General features: G+C 47.3%; 1 protein-coding gene across 2 annotated transcripts in view; it reads right to left on the minus strand.

Moving 5' to 3' along the window:
- The window catches only part of LOC142575518 (uncharacterized), a 72,676-nt gene that overhangs the window by 52,498 nt on the left and 2,327 nt on the right, over positions 1–17,851 (minus strand). For both annotated transcript variants that reach the window (XM_075684934.1, XM_075684933.1), the window contains exons 2-3: positions 17,633–17,851; positions 15,591–16,106 (exon numbers count right to left, since the gene is read on the minus strand). The exon at positions 17,633–17,851 is cut by the window's right edge and continues 33 nt beyond it. In XM_075684934.1, the coding sequence (XP_075541049.1) occupies positions 15,591–16,106; positions 17,633–17,851 (735 nt within the window). The remainder of the gene's footprint in view (positions 1–15,590; positions 16,107–17,632) is intronic.

The following is a 17,851-nucleotide window of genomic DNA, read 5'->3' on the forward strand; positions in this document are numbered from 1 at the left end:
TCTGACTTAGGCTTAGAGTGCATGTATGCATTCTTAAAATAGCCTTTTCAGTATCGTCACCAGCCCAACTTCGAGCTTAAAAGACTAACCGACTGAGTTATTTCATCGTGCTTACACGTACGTATACATTGAGCTGGAAACACTCGAAATAAACATTCTTTCGTGCACGGTTGAAAAGAAAAAAAAATCAACCCGTGGAACAAACACACGCACACAAAAGTAATCTCACGGTGACCCCGGACAGACGGTGTTAGGATAGGACGAGGTTTAGGGTGTTTCGATGCCGGAGTCGCATCGACCCTCTGCGAAGACAGGCATGCATATATAGGCGCCCCTGTGGCGAAGCTTTCAAGCGGGAGCTCTCAATCGGGCCTTTTGCGAGACCGCGGCGAGCCACCGTACGCGAGAAGTTTCACCTATCTGGTCGGATTAGCAGATTAGAAACGAAACATGCTCGCACCGCTCGCTCTACGCACGTGCCGGGGGAGAAAAAGAATATCGGAACGCAACGGAATAGAACGGAACGGGAGATAATTCACAACAGCCTGCATAATTCACAAGACTGAGAGTAGTGCGTCCGGGTGCGCATGCGCTGGGCGACAGAGACGGGTATCATCTCTCTGCATAATCGCGTCCGCCTGGAGAGGAAAAAAAAAAAGAAAAAGGCGCCCGGGCTTAAATGTATAATGAAAACATCACGAAGAGGCAGCAAGCACCGACTCCCTTCTCTCTCTGACTAGCGCTCGCGCGCGCGCGTGTTTTGTAGTATGCATGTAAGTGTGCCTCATTTATCAAGCTGCAGGTATCACCCGTGGCCATATGCGTATACAATGTGCGTACCGACCAGCGAGGTAAAGAATGAATGCGGCGCGGGTGGGTGCGCGCTCGTTGCTGCCGCGAGCCTCGTGGTTAATTAACGAGGAATTTCCGCAAGATAACAGTGTATCCGTGCTATTGCAGGGATTCGTGTATACCGACATCCCAGGCCCCGACGATCGCCGAAGAAACCTCGGCCTGCATGCGTCTGTGCGTCTATTGACGCAGACCGTGTCTCCGGGTCGCTCACGTGTTCCTCGGGGGCTTGGTGAATTTGAGAGAGAGAGAGAGAGAGAGAGAGAGAGAGAGAGAGAGAGAGAGAGAGAGAGAGAGAGAGAGAGAGAGAGAGAGAGAGAGAGAGAGAGAGAGAGAGAGATATCTCGTACACAAAATCTATGAAGTTAGCTGTCTCAAAAAGCGCCGGAGAAAGAAAAATAAAGGAAGATGCACGGTGGGCTGTTGTGGGCAGTTTGAGCCGGCTGTTTGAGAGCAATCTTCCACATCAAACAACCTTTGACTGCTCTGTACGCAGTTCATTTAAATTAGTGAACTAAATTAAAGGCGGGAAAGTGGGATGGGGTGGGGGGTGTAAGCTTCTCATACAGCACGTGCGGTTATGAGGGACGCCGCATAGGGGAGGCCGTAGCGATGTCGTTTCGGCCACCTATAGGCTTCTTCAACGTGCACCAAATGCACGACGCTTCAGCGGTCCTTTTTTTTTATTCTGCTTATTCTGTTCATAGTACGTAATGCAGCGGCATCCGCCAGTCGGGAATCGAACCTGCCCCCAATCGCAAAGCAGCTCAACGCCATGCCCACTGAGTTACCTTGACGGATCTCGTTTTAACACGCACTCGCGAGAAAAGAGCTTGGTACTTCATTGAGTTGTATTCTTGCAGTTCAATTGTTTTCCTCAGCGCTCGCCGAAAAATAAGTAATTGTGCGCAATGTATCTCATATCGTATTTTTTCGTGCGTATGCGACGTTCCGGCCTACGTATACGCATATTTTTCTCCGAGTACAACCTTAGGAATGCTGCTTTGCTTTGAAGCAGTTGCGCTGCGAGAAAAGGCCCAGAGGGCCATCATTCAAATAATTCCTCTGCCCTTTATTCGTGTTTCTCGTTTCGAGGATGAAAAACAAATAAAAGTAAAGGAAGAAACAAGAATACGGAGGTATTAAGGCCTGTACATTTGTTTCCAATTATGATTGTGAGCGCGGGGTTCGGTAGTGAGCTCAGGGCTCCACGAATATACAAATTAACACAAGGACTATTCTCCTTTGCTGAGGACGTCATATGTGAATTAACCCTAATGCTCTATAAGGGTTAGACTATGTATGAGGTACTCTGATGCCGAGCGTTTCCCGCATCCTTGACCGAATTGTTCCTGTCCTTCATTTTTTTTTTTTGCGAGATCTCACCTATCCACCACTGTTCTGCTTAAACACACATTCCAGGCAATCTATGGCGGAATAAGCGGCAGTACATAATCTAATCGCCAGAAAAAGGTTAAAAAAATATAGAGATCACATGGTTCTCTCCACCTCTTCGTAAATTTCTCTCCGGGCTTCCGCTTTCACACCGGACGCCATCAATACAACGTTAGAACTTTTTTTGTTTTCTTTTTTTCTTCATCGTTTCCTGTTCGATTTAAATCAAGCTGTCCTGACCAGAAACACAGGAGAACAAGACGAAATGTCGACAAAATCAAGCACACAAATGAATGAATGAATGAATGAAAGAAAGGATACACTTTTCTTTTTTTTTCTTTCCTTTCGCCGTGTCTACTCTCAACGCGACCCACATTTCGCGATAGCCGGGGCACGTAGTCGCTGGCCATTTAAGGCCCGTGCGCAGTAACAGATATAAATCTGTGCGACGACATCTTCCCGTTGTTCGTCCGCTCATTCGCTGCCCTCTCCATTGCTCGCGATCCCATCGACACAAAGCCAAGAGGCTCTTGCACACTTACGTGGGTCACACCAAGGGAAGATGTGTCGAGCGAGCGGGGCAAAAGCGCTCGTCCTCCCGACCGGCTCGCAATGGAGCGTGCTCGAGGAGACGGGATGAAGGAGGGGGGGGGGGGGTTGGAAGAGAGACGTGATAACGGCGGCAAACTGCGCTGTCGAGAGAATTACCCCCCCCCCCCCCCCCCCCCTGACCCGGACGCCCACACTCTGCGCGGAAGACGAACGCACGCTGATGCAGAGCGAAGGAGAGCGGCGGGTCGATGTCTCGATCTTCGTAAGCCGTGGCTGAGCGATGCGCACCGGTCTTGTGGGTTTTATGGGCGGAACGCGCGTTTGCATCATCATCATCATCATCATCATCATCATCATCATCATCATCATCATCATCATCATCATCGTCGTCGTCGTCGTCGTCGTCGTCGATATCATTTTCAATATCATCATCATCATCATTATAATCATGAGAAGTAGCAGCACCACCACCGTCATCACCACCGTCATCACCCATTCCCGTTCTCTGCACTATGTGCGAAGGAACGACGTTGTTCCCTGACGAAAGCGCTGGAATTTGTTCGCCGTGACATCCCAACCTCCTCCCCCCCCCCCTTTTCCCGATGTGCCAGTTTCGAATAACGTTTGCTGTAATGCTTGTATAACACTGCAGAAAGCTACCGCTTCACTCATAGGCTGGCAATGCAGTCTAATACAAAATCTCACTGGGAGACTCTATCCAAGGAAACTCGGCGCTGCGTTTACAAGCCAGCGACGAAAAGGCTGCACCAGATAGCAAGAACCAAGGCACGGAAAAAAAAAAAAGAAGAAACCGGGCTCTTCCGCAAGAACACGCAGAGAGTTTGATAGAAAATGGATGTTGACGTTGGCTTTTTCAGACGCGTTCGGCAAACTCTCGTCGAAAGCAGGCTCTGGGAGGCATTCCAATCATTCCCGTGAGGGAGAGGGAGAGTGTGTTCAGACGTCTCTAACTTTCAAGGCTCGAAGCAACTCGTCGCGAAGCAGAGGCCTCGCTCCCCCGATCTTGCCCTCACATTCCCCTCCCACTTTCCCCCCTTTTCTTGGCGAGTGCCACGCCAAGCGTCGTCGAGGCTCTTTGGTTTCTTGCGGCCGTGTCCACCACGTGACATACGCGGCTTGTAGTCTCGTTGAAGAAGAGAAGATTGAACAAGGATCAAGGAACGCCTACCTCGCAGCATATATATATATATATATAAAAACAAAAACAGGAGTTCGAAGTGGTCAACGACAAGCAGGCGAGGGTGTGGAGATGTTCTTAAATAGTTTCTCTAAAGAAATTCGCGTGTCACACCTGGGAGCTTTGCACGTAAACAGAACGCGTAAGCGAAGCGTGCGAATAGTTAAGGAAGTTGGAACAGAAACAGAAATATTAGACCAAGAATAGTAAAGCTACAAGGACTGGATCAATAAACGTGTCGGGGAATCGTGGTGGCGACATTTTTTTTTTGCAGTGTTTCGCTTCGTACTTTTATTGTGTTCCCTTACATAACTTTAAAAGCTCTTCGCTTGAATTCGGCAGTTTCTGCTTGACAGTTATTTTGATGTCACGAGCCGATTCTTCGTGCCCGATAAATAAAGACATATATAAAGGGCAAGAATGACAGAAAGAAACGGTATATATATATATATATATATATATATATATATATATATATATATATATATATATATATATATATAGAGAGAGAGAGAGAGAGAGAGAGAGAGGAAGATAAATTAACCTAAAGGGCAGGAAAATTTAGCAGAACAAACAGAAAATATTATCATGACTCTATTAATTCCGTTGATTTATTAGTTTCGCGCTGTTTTCTCTCAGCTCTGGCGAAAAACGCACCGTCAGCGTCATTGGCGAGCCGCACGAGTACTGTGAACTCTTGCAAAAATTTATTTGTCGGCACATGAAAGGTTTATATTGAAATTTATTTATTTTGTATATCAAGCGCCTACGGCAAATTTTGAAACAGTTCACACTTTATACAAGCGATATCTCATGCCATATGGTCTTATAAAAATATAAGAAAATAGGCCACTTACAGGCCTCCTGCGAATTCATGGTCTTGCAATTTTGCAAAACAGTCACGAATAGAATGTCACATCATGAAAATCATCAGTCTGTCTTAGAGAAGCATTAAAGTAGAACACTAAATCAGTTTATACACATAAATTATTCTTCAAAAGCTATACTGTCTTTCAATTCGAGGCGAGAAGTTCATTGCTAGAAGGAAAAAAAGAAATCAGGGACGCGCCTAATTTCTTTTACAAATTTCACTCCAAAACTCCATTGCCGCTACGTCAGTGTCACCTCACGTGCGTGAAAGTGCTTTCTTGTATTCGGGTCACTGTGGTGTAGTAAATCTTATCAAAACTCTCTAAGTTCAGTTTACGGCTTCATCAGGTTGCGGCGTAGTCTGCGTTTATCGATAAAAAATTGACAATTCCTCTGCCAGCTCCTCTCCCAGTAAGCCCTCTCCCGTCTTCAACCGCCCTTGTCCTGCGTCACCAGGACCAATTCAATACCTTCGGTGCACCGCTCCAACTAAACGTTTCCGCCATTGCATTTGTTTCTTTCGTGCCCAATGTTGTTACCTTCGATGAACCACCAGTTTGCTGCTCGACACCTTCACGTGATCTAACTCCACTTGTTCCTTTTAATTTCAGTTTCAGTCGCCTACAGTGTTCATTCGTTATGTTTACACAGAAGAAAGGAAATACACAGGGAAGCAATGGAATCTAGTGCTGTTAGGCTATTTCTAGCTGCATTTAGAGCTGATGCAGCCTACATGGATGTACTTGCCGTGTCGGGATAAAGGGTAGCTGCATGAACAGTTTAATGAGCTTACATGAACTTCGTGCCACATCACACGCTTCCTGATATTCAATGCAAGGCTCAGAAGCACGCGAGAAGTGTAGTCGGCTTTCGGCAAGCGGATATAATGCGACGGCATTAGCAGTGTGAATTGGTGCTGCTACATAGTGAGCTCGAACCGGTTCCCCCGAATGTATACTCTACCTCACTGATCTTGTGTAATGCGCCGAAGGCCACGGCTCGTGACAGTCAGTCAATGAAGAAGAAACCGGCATCTTGTTAACCACAGACGGGAGGAGAGCTCGCACTTTGAGCAACTAGTAAACTTTTCGCGAAGATTCTGTTGATTCGCCGGCATCGTGCGGAAGGGTGATGACGGCGGCCGAAGGAGCAACGCTGTTCTCTTTTCTCGTTCGCCAACGCGAAGCCTAGAGTAGGTTGCACTGTATGTAATTAATGAGACAGGTCTTTAACTGGAACGCCTCTTGTGCGTGTGTGTGCCTCCGTGTGCGCGCGTTTTTGTTTCGTTTTCCTCTCTGTCTTCTTTCTAACCCCTATCCCCCATCCCCAGTGTAGGTATAGCAAACCGGAGACTGGTTAACCTCCCTGCCTTTCCTCTTTATCTCCCTCTTCTAGTGAGACCGAATATGGAAGCTGAGATGAAGCAACATTACTGTCAGAAAAAATGCACACGCAGATGCGCAATATCGAAACATACGCATAGGACTGCTTCTTACGTGTGGGAATGCTAAAGCATTATAGTCACTTTGGCGAAACGTTTCCGATTGATGTTTTCGACAAGCATTAACGTTCTTTCTGCTGATTCGGGGTGTGTGTTTGCGTATACATTGGCCAGAGACCCGGAAACAGCCAGACCATTTTACTGCAGAACGATGAATTTAATTTCAAGATATATGCGATCGTGTATGTCTAATGCTACGTACGTAAGGTAGGTAATAGTAGGACGCGTTGGAGGCAGCGCGCTCATTTTGTACTTTAGTGACGTGGCGTCGCTTCCGCCCCTCCACCTCCCCCCAAATGGCTGCGCCGTCACGTGCCCAATGACGCACCCACTATAGGACACGCCTTTAATCAGCCAGATGACTGCGACGTGACGTGTGCATCGACGCACGCACTAGGCACACCTTTAGTCAGCGAAAACCATGAAGCCGCCGTGGCTTCGGCGAAGCGTGCTGTCTCGCATCCCAGAGGCCCTGTTTTGATTCCCACCGCGCCCGAAATCTAAAAAAAAAAAATGTTTTCAAAGCCATAATTCGCTTTGTTTACAGGAATCTCCCTGAGAAATTTGACGGCAATCCGAGCATTTTTGACGTGTTTTTTACTCCTTGCGCCGTCGGGCATTTTTGGTGCCATCACTCGGTCACGTCGCCGACCACGAAGTCGGATTTTCGCGTAATGGGACATATAGTGTTTTTGCATTAAAAACAAACACAAAGGTGCACGCAGACATGGCGAGTTTGATCAGGCCGCCATGGTAGAGAGCTGCAAACCTTAGCAAACTACTACAGCTCCCAAGGCCGTTTGTCCTCGGTTGTTTGATTGAGAGTGTGGGCTCGGTTATATAAAACAAAGTACAACACTGGGTGATGGAAGGTGATCTCCTCCATGGAGAATTTTTTTTAACAACCTGAAGAAGATCAGCACACGTGCATCTTTCAGGTTTAAATACTATCAATCGAACTTTTCTAAGCTAGTTTATTAGTGCATACTGCTTCGGCTAAGTGCATAAGAAAATGAATTCCTATGAGACCGTATAGTTGTATAGACTATGCATCGACAGCGAGCGGGCGATTCTGCAGATAGCTTTTTATCTTAAAGTCGGGTAAATGCAATTTCTCCATTACCTAAGAGTTCGACGAACCGCAAAACATGTCGCGGCAACTGCACAAGATATTTATACAGTCACTTGCAAGGGTTATAGACGTTCAATGTGAAGTCTATAGACTGTAGACTGCAATCGCAAGATGTTACGGTCTCAAATTTCTTGTCAACTAACCATTATAGTCTCTCTTAACGCCACCCATACGAAAATACACGGACCACGAAATAGAAAAGGAAATAGATTTGCTTGGGGCTTTTCTCCCTAGAACGCATTTAAAAAATCAAGTAGACGAAATGACAAGTATATGAGGACGGCACGCAATCTACAGTAAATTTACACGCATTCCAGGGACTACCTGAATTCCCTTTCATAAGTTCACTGTCGGCCACGTGCAGGAGAGACGGCGCCCGTGTCGCATGTAGCGGCCTATCGAAGCTGACGGCGGCCTGGTTATGCGACCGGGTCCTGTCGTTGCGACATCTCTCGCGGAGGGGCGCAGCCTCGCTGTAGCGCCTTCGCAAGCCAGCAGTCAGTCGCAGCTGTTGGAAGCGAAATCGGGGCCCGGCCCATCGCGCTAGCGCACGTAGTCTTACCAGGACGCTCGAAAATGAGAAATGCGGAGATGCCGGGGGGCACGCGGGGTGAGATTTTCTGGAGGCGAGATGGGAAAACGCGATGGGTACGCGTAACTCATGCCCGGACGACGTGCGCGACAATGCGGCGAAGAGGGAGAGTGGCAGTAGCCCGGCGCCCTAGTGAAATATCGCGTGAATTTACACTGTAACTTTTCTTGCGCTCTTATATCTTTCTCGCGATCCTGTTTCCCTTTCCCGGTGGTCCTATACTTCCCTCCAAGCATCTCGTCGTTTCGACCGTTGGTTTGTCTGCCGATTTCCGTGTCGTCTGTCATTTCGCACTGAGCGGTGATCGACGGCGAGAATGTGCGATTTCGGGTGTCGGCTTAGTTGCATAACACGGTTATGTGACAATGCGCTGCTGCGCACTCGCCCTTTCTCTTTTACCCGTACAGTGACGACATATAAACAAATGCCAGTGAAATGCGAACTGGTAGCATATCATCGTCGGAATGCTTGGCAGCAAGAATGCGTCAGGTTATCTAACCGATGAGCAAAGCGCAAGGACAGTCCCTTATATAAAGGCGTATGAAGCAGAGAGAGAGAGAGAGAGAGAGAGAGAGAGAAAGCAGATGCAGTCAGTTCCTTGCACATTCCTCGACGACGATTACAGGAAACGAGGCGATTATTGAATCAAAAGAGACAGAAGCCATCACAAACGGTTCGTTGGGCTATAAACCGATTACGAAACGAGTGTCCCGTTGCAGTTCGTGGAGCCGCTGAAGCCAGCAACAGATTTTAGAGTAACCTGAGAGGATTTATCAGAGCATTCGTTACACTAGTACATGTTGTATTTCAGTTCGATATAATTGAATTTTCTCCATTATATGAAATGCGTTCTAATTTAACTGTAGTTGAGTATTTCTGTCGAGCTCTCATAATAAATTTCTTCCTGAGTTTAGGGTAAATATCATAACCGACTTTTAAATAAAGCTATATTGAGCACACTCGATATGTTCTATTTCGTTTTATTTAGGTGTCTGTTAAACCACATACTGTAGTTTGTTTGTGAAGTGAACAACTAGAGTGTGGTAAACTTAGTAACAATAATTACTCGCACTTTGACAGTTTTGCTGCAATATTGCTTTTAACGTAATTTTGCATGTTTTCCTTCTACGTAGGAGTAACCTTGGCTCAAATTCTGGCCTGCAGGTGTAGGAAATAGTCCAAAGCTCGATGTGGTTGTAGCAGGTGATATACGCAGGTACCGCAAACGACGCTTCAGAGAACATATCAGAAGTTACAAGACGTAAGGCACTGCGCGACACATCCAAGTATCCGCTTTACCTGTATGCGAATATAGCTCCAGCTCATATGACCGCTTGTGATTGACTCAGCGATGAGCGCTTGATAGTGTGTTGCACACTAGTGCAGAGTGGGAACTCTCTTTCCTCGCACCTTTCAATCCCCTTTCCCCAGTGCAGGGTAACATACCGGGGTCAGCCTGGTTAACCTCCTTACCTTTCCCTTGTGACTTCGCTCTCTCTCTCTCTCTCTGTCTATAGCGATGCTCAGAGCGACTTCACTGACTCGGTTAGCTGTTGCAGCTCATCCCGAAATTAAGACTAAATGGCTCGCGCGTACGACATCTCACGGACTACACTTATGTAAGTGGCGAAGATGTTCACAAATGCCAATGAAATATAATGAAGAAACAAACAAAACCAGTTTCGTTAAATATTCGTGAAAAAATTACCGCTTTGTTCTATGAGGACCAGGTCTGTTAACATTTGTCTCGTGGTTGAGTGTGCGCCGATTGAAGTCGCAGGTTCAAAACCATGCTGCCACTGATCACTCACCAGTTATTCAAAAGGGCACAGGCATGCCCCCGCACCACAGCCGGCTTTAATTAGGAATTAATTGTCCTGGGAAAGAAGTCCGTGCCATGCAAATCCAGCCGAACCCTGTGGGCACAACAAAACCTAAAGAAAAAATGCAGTTCTGGGCCGCTCCCACATTGTAAGATATTCTACACCCTTAAAAGTGAATAAGGGTGTAAATCTGTCTATCACTCACACCCTTACACTAAAAGAAAGGTGTAAAGACGGGAGTTATACTATAATTCACATCTTCGTTCACATTTGCGGGTGTAACTTATTTTATAGTGTGCGAGCGGCGATTTCCATGTGGCGTCCCGATGCACCATTAGGTAGGGGTGCCCTCGGGCAGGGAACAAACGCTCGTTTCGAAGCGTTGCGTTCCTGTAATGGCCGAGCACCAGGCCGGGAGCACGCTCGTACCTATTTTACCGGCAGATACGGCAGTAGTACTCTCGTTCCCACAGCCGCGGCGGATGCCAAGTTTTGCGAGCACTAGAATATCCAAAACTACTTCGTAATGAAAGCATTTCTGCTGTTTAAAGTGTCCTTGTGCATCCTCCAACGTGCACTCAGTGCTCCCCTTTGTCCCTTCTTTCCATTTTCTATTTCCCCCTTTCCCTTACTCCTAGTGTAGGGTAGCAAACCGGACGCTCGTCTGATTGACCTCCCTGCCTTTCCTCTCCTTGCTTTGTCTTTCTCTTCTGGTGTTTAAATTTTCCCGACTAATGCTGGCGATGGCCGAAACCTTCCTCTCGACGGTGGATCAAATGGACACTGATTGGAAGCAGCTCTGCCCGGCTACTACATTTAACCGGCTGGCAAACATTGTAACTGAAACAATTACGTGCGCGCGGCATGCACTGTGAATAAAACAATCGCAAGGGAAGTGTTTCAAACGGCTGTAAAAAAGGAAGCGGACACGGGGTAGTAGCATTCAGGCAGTCACTTACGGAAGTCAAAAGCAAACAAAAAAGGGTGGCAAACAAGTCTCACGCACTCATTGAATATTATTGTGGTCAAGGCTGAGACAGCATGGGAGCATATAAAAACCTTTCAAATTTCGAAACAATCAGTGATGTCGAAAGAAAGCAGTGAGTTCTCGAGTGCATAAAGCATGACACGTTGGCGTAGTCTCTGCTAGGAAAAGAAAAATAACATCATACGACTATTCCACACGATCAATTTTTTTTTAAAGACGAAGTGGTCCATGTATCTGCAACAATGAACCGCAGATAGGTGGCACAGTTTCCAATTTTCCGCGACGTGCTCGCAGGGAATACGTTATTTTTAAGCTCGGGATCTATGCGTAGAGGACTGATCATGTCGGGCGCTTCATTGAACTGCGCCACTTATTAAGTACATGCAGGGACAGTTTTCGAAGCCATTTTTCCCTTCGCGGCTGAATAGCGAAATAACGCACTCTCCACCGTGCTCGAAGTCCCTCTACCTCGCTTTCATATCCGCGTTCATTGCGGAGCAAGCGAGTCCGTTCGGGCTTATACACAGTTTCGCCGCCCAAACAATTTCTGCTAGTTTGAACAAGATGCCCAATTAAAACGGTGACATCACTTTGGACATTCTTGGCCGAAATGTTACATAGAAACTCAAGCAACTTACGTCTGAACACGTTACATATAATGATGCGGCTCTTACTGCTCAATATGCAATTTGTTTTGTCTTGTTTGCCGCTGTTACTTTGTTCTCCCATTTAAATGATGAGAGAAAAATTATTTCACCCGACAACTGGAGTAGCGTGCCAGGCCTTCAGTCATGTTCGTATCTGCTCATTATATATCGCTTTTTCATTTTCTCCCCCCCCCCCCCCCCACACACACCTTTTTCATACCTCTTGTGTAGGGTATCAAACTGGACACTCGTATAGTTGATCTCCCTAAGTTACCTCTGGTCGCTTTTTTTCTCTCTCTGCGGCCTCTAGGTGATGTCAGAACGTCTCTCTCACTCTCTCTTTCATGTTCGCGTGCTACGCGCCACGTAGTAGGTGAAATTTATGAGCAGGCAAGCTGACAAATAAACCCTCGTACGCTACCTGAAGAGCCACCAATTTTTGTTAACCGAAACCTAAAAATAAAGAAAGATAGCTGACCTTCGCCTTTCTTGCTTTCTCGTTAATTTCATTGTGAGGGTGTCGAATCCGGCCGTCTTGGTGCCTTCAGGCAGCATACGAGGGTTTATTGGTCAGCTGGCCTGCTTCATAAAGTTCATGCACCGTGTGGCACCATCGGTCGAAAAGGTGTTTCACATCTGCCGCGATGGCCTGAATGGCGCTGGCTGACATTCCCAGGGTTACGGACACGCATAAAATACCCAAGAATGTGGACGTTTGAACATACGTTATTATAGCCCAATTGGTAATGCACCGCACTCGTAATTCGTCGGTTCGAAGGCTCGTAATTCGAAGGTTGCGGCTTCGGCTCCCACCGGCGGCAAGTTGTTTTATCCTTACGACATTTCAGTTAAAACTACAAATATCTTCCCATATGCTTTCCTTGGTTCCACTATGTAGGTGGTTTCATATGGTTACGCTCTTGGTGAACGACAACCATGCAGGGGCAACCTCATTGCAAGCCTGTGTGCCGGTATAGTCAATTTTTGTTGGACTTGGTTCTGTTCGTTAAGATGCAGCCTGTAACAGATTTAGAAGAGCTGAACTGTAGTGCGACATTCAATTTGGTAGCGACAAGCACGAAGTTTTCCCTGCACGTGGTGGAGAAAACGCTCGGCGCCCAGCTGGGCGGTCGCCGTCTTCGCCGATCCCTAGGTCCTCAGAGCCTCAGGCGAAACACATGCACCTGTAAGAGCTAGTTGGCATTTACGGCAAAGAAGCATGGGTGCAATTGAGGCCACATTACTCGTCTGACCACTAAGAGGAAGAGAAAGAGCCGAAGAGCTATTCACTTTATTAAAGGAATGACGCGACTGAATGCCTACATTTGCTGCAGGAAGGGTACTTATGCTGCTTTTGTTGTTTTATTGCGTAATTCCGCAGAAAACACTCCGGCCACCGACATATTTGCATGGACAGCGCAGATCGCTGTACCTCTAAGGCGAATCCTTATATGTAGAGTGTCCTGCTTTGAGCAATTCGGGCGAGACTGCAGCAGTAGCAGCCAACACGACCAGCAGAGCTCGCCAAATTTCACTAAGAATCGCTTTGAAAAGAGAAAGAACATTGTGGACTTTTATTTTACGTTGGTATCGTTTGTGCACTTTTGTCTTTTCACGTTATAAAATTAGTCGCGGTGACCCGTTGCAGTTTATGACGTGTGCCGTGAAATATAACCGAAAAACACAAAACGCGACTGTAAGCTTGAGGCTTCCACGGACGTCCGACCATGGAGACGAGTTAATTGCCACTATCAGTTATTTTTTTCATCAGATGGTTGCGTCTTTGGAGGTACTTTGCTTTCGATCTGCCTTGAAGCAGCACTCTTCACGCGAATTATTTCCTTAGTCGTGATAGAGCCCTTTCGGAGTGAAGCAAATCAGACGAAACCAGCGGGAGCTTGAGGAAAGAACAGAAGAGGAAATGTGTCGCTTTGGAAACATTTGCCTCTTTTCCTACTGGAAAAGTCTTCTTTCAGTAGGAGGATCTTGCGAACGTTCTGCATTTCTTGTAAGGAAATTGTTCGAGCTCGTTTGGCAAGGCTAACAGAAACCCATGAAATAATGATTCTGCGCAGGAGACTAAATAAGTTCTAGCGCAGGGTACTAAATGTGATTCACAGAATGAAGCTGATAGAGCCATAAAGGAGTAAAATAAATAAACGTTGACACACACTCCTAATTAATAGAGGACCTAAGACCGGACGAGACACGTTCACAACGCTTCGCTTCCCATGTTTTCTCGTCTCATCCTATTTTTCCGTTGTTTGCTCTTACAGTTACATTTGCTGTCGCCTTTGCCTGGTAAACCGTCGCGCTCAATGCTGTCACTAAGAGAATTACTTCCCCTTCTTCAAGCACGATCAAAGGGGCTTGTTCCCTAAAACCCTTTAGGCTTAAGCGCGTTCGTGTACCTCAGGGAGCCGAACCAAATTAACGGTGCATGCGGGTAATCTACGACAGGGTGTCGTCGATTCAAGCATTATCGACCAGCAAGCCCTAATTTTCATTGAAGGGAGTCGGAAGGCGCTTCTTTTTTTGCTTAGTTTATCGACGGCTCCTCAGGGGACACGGCGTTGAGAGCAAGCAAAAAAGCAGGTGCTCTACGAGAGGATAACATGTCCTTCCTACACACGCCTAAGCCATTTCTAATCCAACGTGAACAAAAAGGTACTTGGAAGATGGGGATTTCCGCTATTGGAACTGTAGGTTGCCAATCCAGGACAAAAGCCCGGCTTTTCAGAGGAGAAAGAGGGTACACCCGACCATCCATTCTTTTTAGCATACTTTCTTTAAGAACACTGGCCGATATCGTTTCTCGTTCACTGCACATGCTTGAAGAGCTTAAAGGAAGCGCGATTCTCGTGAGAAGGGAAGCGTTATAAGGCCTGCACTGTCATGTGGGCGGGGAGGTGGATCTACTCTTTCTCTATTGTTCTTTCTTCTATAGTGAATAAGCATTTGCATATGTTTGGAAGCAAAATGGCTTTTCAAGCTGTACGTTGAAAAAGAAATCAATGCACAATAATAAAATTTATTGTAGTTGTGTCAAATGCCAGGTTTATATTACGGGAAACGGCCCCACGCAGGCACTGCTCCTAGTACTGAGGCTAACGGTAGCGTGGGCAGCGGCTTTCGTATATTTAGTCAATCTTTGCATAGCTCGGCATGCGCGACGACACTGCTTGCCGATAACAATTTGGAAATACTTCAGAATCACGATTTTTGAATAAAGATCTTTGGGAGTGTGCAGTATGTCAGCACTCTATTTTGCGAGCCCTTAGGCAAAGCACGTGTTAATACAATCGGCTGCACTTCGAATGATTGTGATTCACTTGGTATTACTGAACGACCCAAGATTGAATAGAAGTGGCACGTTAATATAGCGTGTAGCCGAGTGTCACTCTAACCACCCGTGCCACACTGCTGACGGCGTTTATCGTTCACCCACGACTGTTCCGCGTCTCAGCTTTCTCACAGCGACTGCTACTCGAAATGTGTTTTCTATTATGCCTCAAGTGAACAAATAAGAACAGCGGAATGCAGAGGAAAAATTGTGCACTGCGTTGACATGGTACGGCCCCACGCTGTCTGCACACGGTGCTCAGATTTGAGTGTCTTCGATATCCGTATTGCACACAATGCACATGCGTACGCAATGCACCAGTGATTTCGGGTAGGAAATGGCTGACACCGCAACGGTGATTCCGTGACTATATTGGCTATTGCGTTCAGCTGCACAAGGCCGTGGGTTCAACCCTCAGCTACCGATTGTTGCGATTCATAACAACATTCATTTGGGTTAGATGGTGCACACTTGAATTAGGAAGTGGTTGGTGATCGCTCGTGATCGTCTTAGTTGGCGCTCTTCCTTCCTAGTTCATGCAGATTGCGAAAAACAGGGAAATATTTGTACCCGCTGACAATATACGGAGTAGCCACGTGAGGCGCAAGATATAGTACGATTTCAGAATCCCAGCCGGCCGAGGATGCTAGGGTACTGAGCGTGCTGAACGGGGAGGCAAAACGATCGCGATACGCACTGCAGATTGGAGCTGGGCGTAACCAGGTCCCCGATAGTGGTGAGCGTGAGCGTGGACCAGTAGAGGGAGGCCAGGTACTTTCGTCCCAGCGCCTTCCACTCGGGCGAGTCCGGCTTGTGGTAGGTCCAGTCACCGTCGTAGTTCTCGAACTCGGACAGCATGTAGTAGAAGCAGCCGAACCAGTGGGACAGCAGCAGCAGTATGTGTATGAGGTTGACGACACGCCACAGGTTCGGGTAGATGGTGCGCGACTCAACCATGTAGTAGAAGCGGTAGCAGCGGTACACCTTGATGAAGCGCGGGAAGCGTAGCAGCGGCGCGATGCCGATCTGGAACTGGAGCAGGTCGAGCGGCGTGAGCGCGAGCAGGTCCATGAGGAACGGCTTGGAGCGAACGTAGTGGCCCGCCAGCTTGCGGGCCTCGCACACCATGAGCCCCTGCTCCAGGTAGCCGGTGCGGAACTGCACCACTATGTCCAGCAGGTACACCAAGTCGGCGAAGCTGTCAGCCACGAACCTGCAGGCCCGCGCCGAAGCGTGTTACGAGCGAGCTCAGTGCTGCGGGTTTGTTCTGCGGGCACTGCCTCCCGAGTTCACCCCACTTCACAGCCTCGATGCTCGCTCGCTCGCTCGCTCGCTCACTCACTCACTCACTCACTCACTCACTCACTCACTCACTCACTCACTCACTCACTCACTCACTCACTCACTCACTCACTCACTCACTTACTCACTCACTCACTCACTCACTCACTCACTCACTCACTCACTCACTCACTCACTCACTCACTCACTCACTCACTCACTCACTTACTCACTCAATCACTCACTCAAATAATTAATTAATTAATTAATCAATCATAGAAAGTAGGAATTGAAGGAAGATTACGGCGAAGCTGAGGCCAAATCCACAACGTTTTTTTTTTTTTCTAGATAGAGCTCTTTGTGATCAGCTGACTTTAAGTACGCTATCATTAATAGATGGTGACACTACGAACCATTCTTGTGTAGTGGGTTCGTTGTGCACTAGGGCTCTGCAAAGCGTTCAGGTGGCTGTATTCATTGCCTGTTGAACACCAAAACCTAAAACAGATATTTTGTTAAATCCACTTCTCTGCATTACGATGCTTTATGTGGCGAAGCCACATAAGAAAATGTAGGAGCATTCCTTTGGTGGTTTTGTGGAAACGAGAGCGCATCAACGCGGTGGGCAAAAGCTTCAACAAGATATCAACTCCGACCATTTGGTCATATATTGTGGGACTAACGCTTAGACGAAACACATGCAAAAATACACACACATTAAGCTGACTAGCAACCCTATGGAATTTTTGCCTTGCAATTTATTGAGCCGCAAATCCTTCATTTGTTGCTTTTATTGCAACAGCAATTATATATAAATTCCGGGTGAATATTGAACATTGGAGTAGCCGTCGCAGTGAGGTTCCATATAAAGTCCAAGTAGGATAAGGTCCCATCAAACAGCCATGCGGCGTATGCTGTAGAAGCGAGGGAAAGTGTGCAAGGGTGAGCCGAAAAGGATGATGGCTTGATACGCGCCCAATGTTTGAGGTCATGGGATAAGGCGCGCGCAAAATGGGGGGGGGGGCACAGGGGGTATGAGAGAAGAGGAATTCGGCGTGCGATGATAAAACCTGAAACTATGCTTGATAATTAATCAGTAAGCGAAAGTTTACTTCACTTTATATGGCCGATTACATGACGAGCTCGGTGTACTTGTATAATGCTTTGCTATCACTATCTATCCTTCACCCTTCTGGAGAAGCAGCGACTGTTTATTTCTTTATTATTACTTTTTTGAAGCGGTACAGCTTTCAAGGCAAGAGACAATAAACTCATACGGTTGAAAGTCAGCGCAAGGTGCGCATATTCGTTTAGCTTGCGCTTCGTCTAAGCGCAGGTTCTACGACAGCAGCATTTGAGAAGAAAACAAAGCTGTTTCTACGCTCCTCTCTCCGCATCAACGGCGGATATAAGTTCCCGGAGGCCTTACGGCGCTGCGCTAGGCACACGAGCACGTACCAGAGATGCACGGAAGAGGTCTGCAGCTCGGTGAACGTCTGTCGTAGGATGAGCGCCCAGGCGTTGTACAGCACGCACCAGGTGAGGATCCAGAGCCAGACGAAGAGTGCGTTCTCGTCCGGATTGATGACGCCCAGGAGAAGGCGCTCGCAGTTGGGCTTGGAGAAGAAGCGCGGTCGCGACTCGCCCGCTGGCGATGTTGCCGAGTCGCTGCCCCCC

Source organism: Dermacentor variabilis, chromosome 3 (genome assembly GCF_050947875.1).
Source record: "Dermacentor variabilis isolate Ectoservices chromosome 3, ASM5094787v1, whole genome shotgun sequence".
NCBI lineage: Eukaryota > Metazoa > Arthropoda > Arachnida > Ixodida > Ixodidae > Dermacentor > Dermacentor variabilis.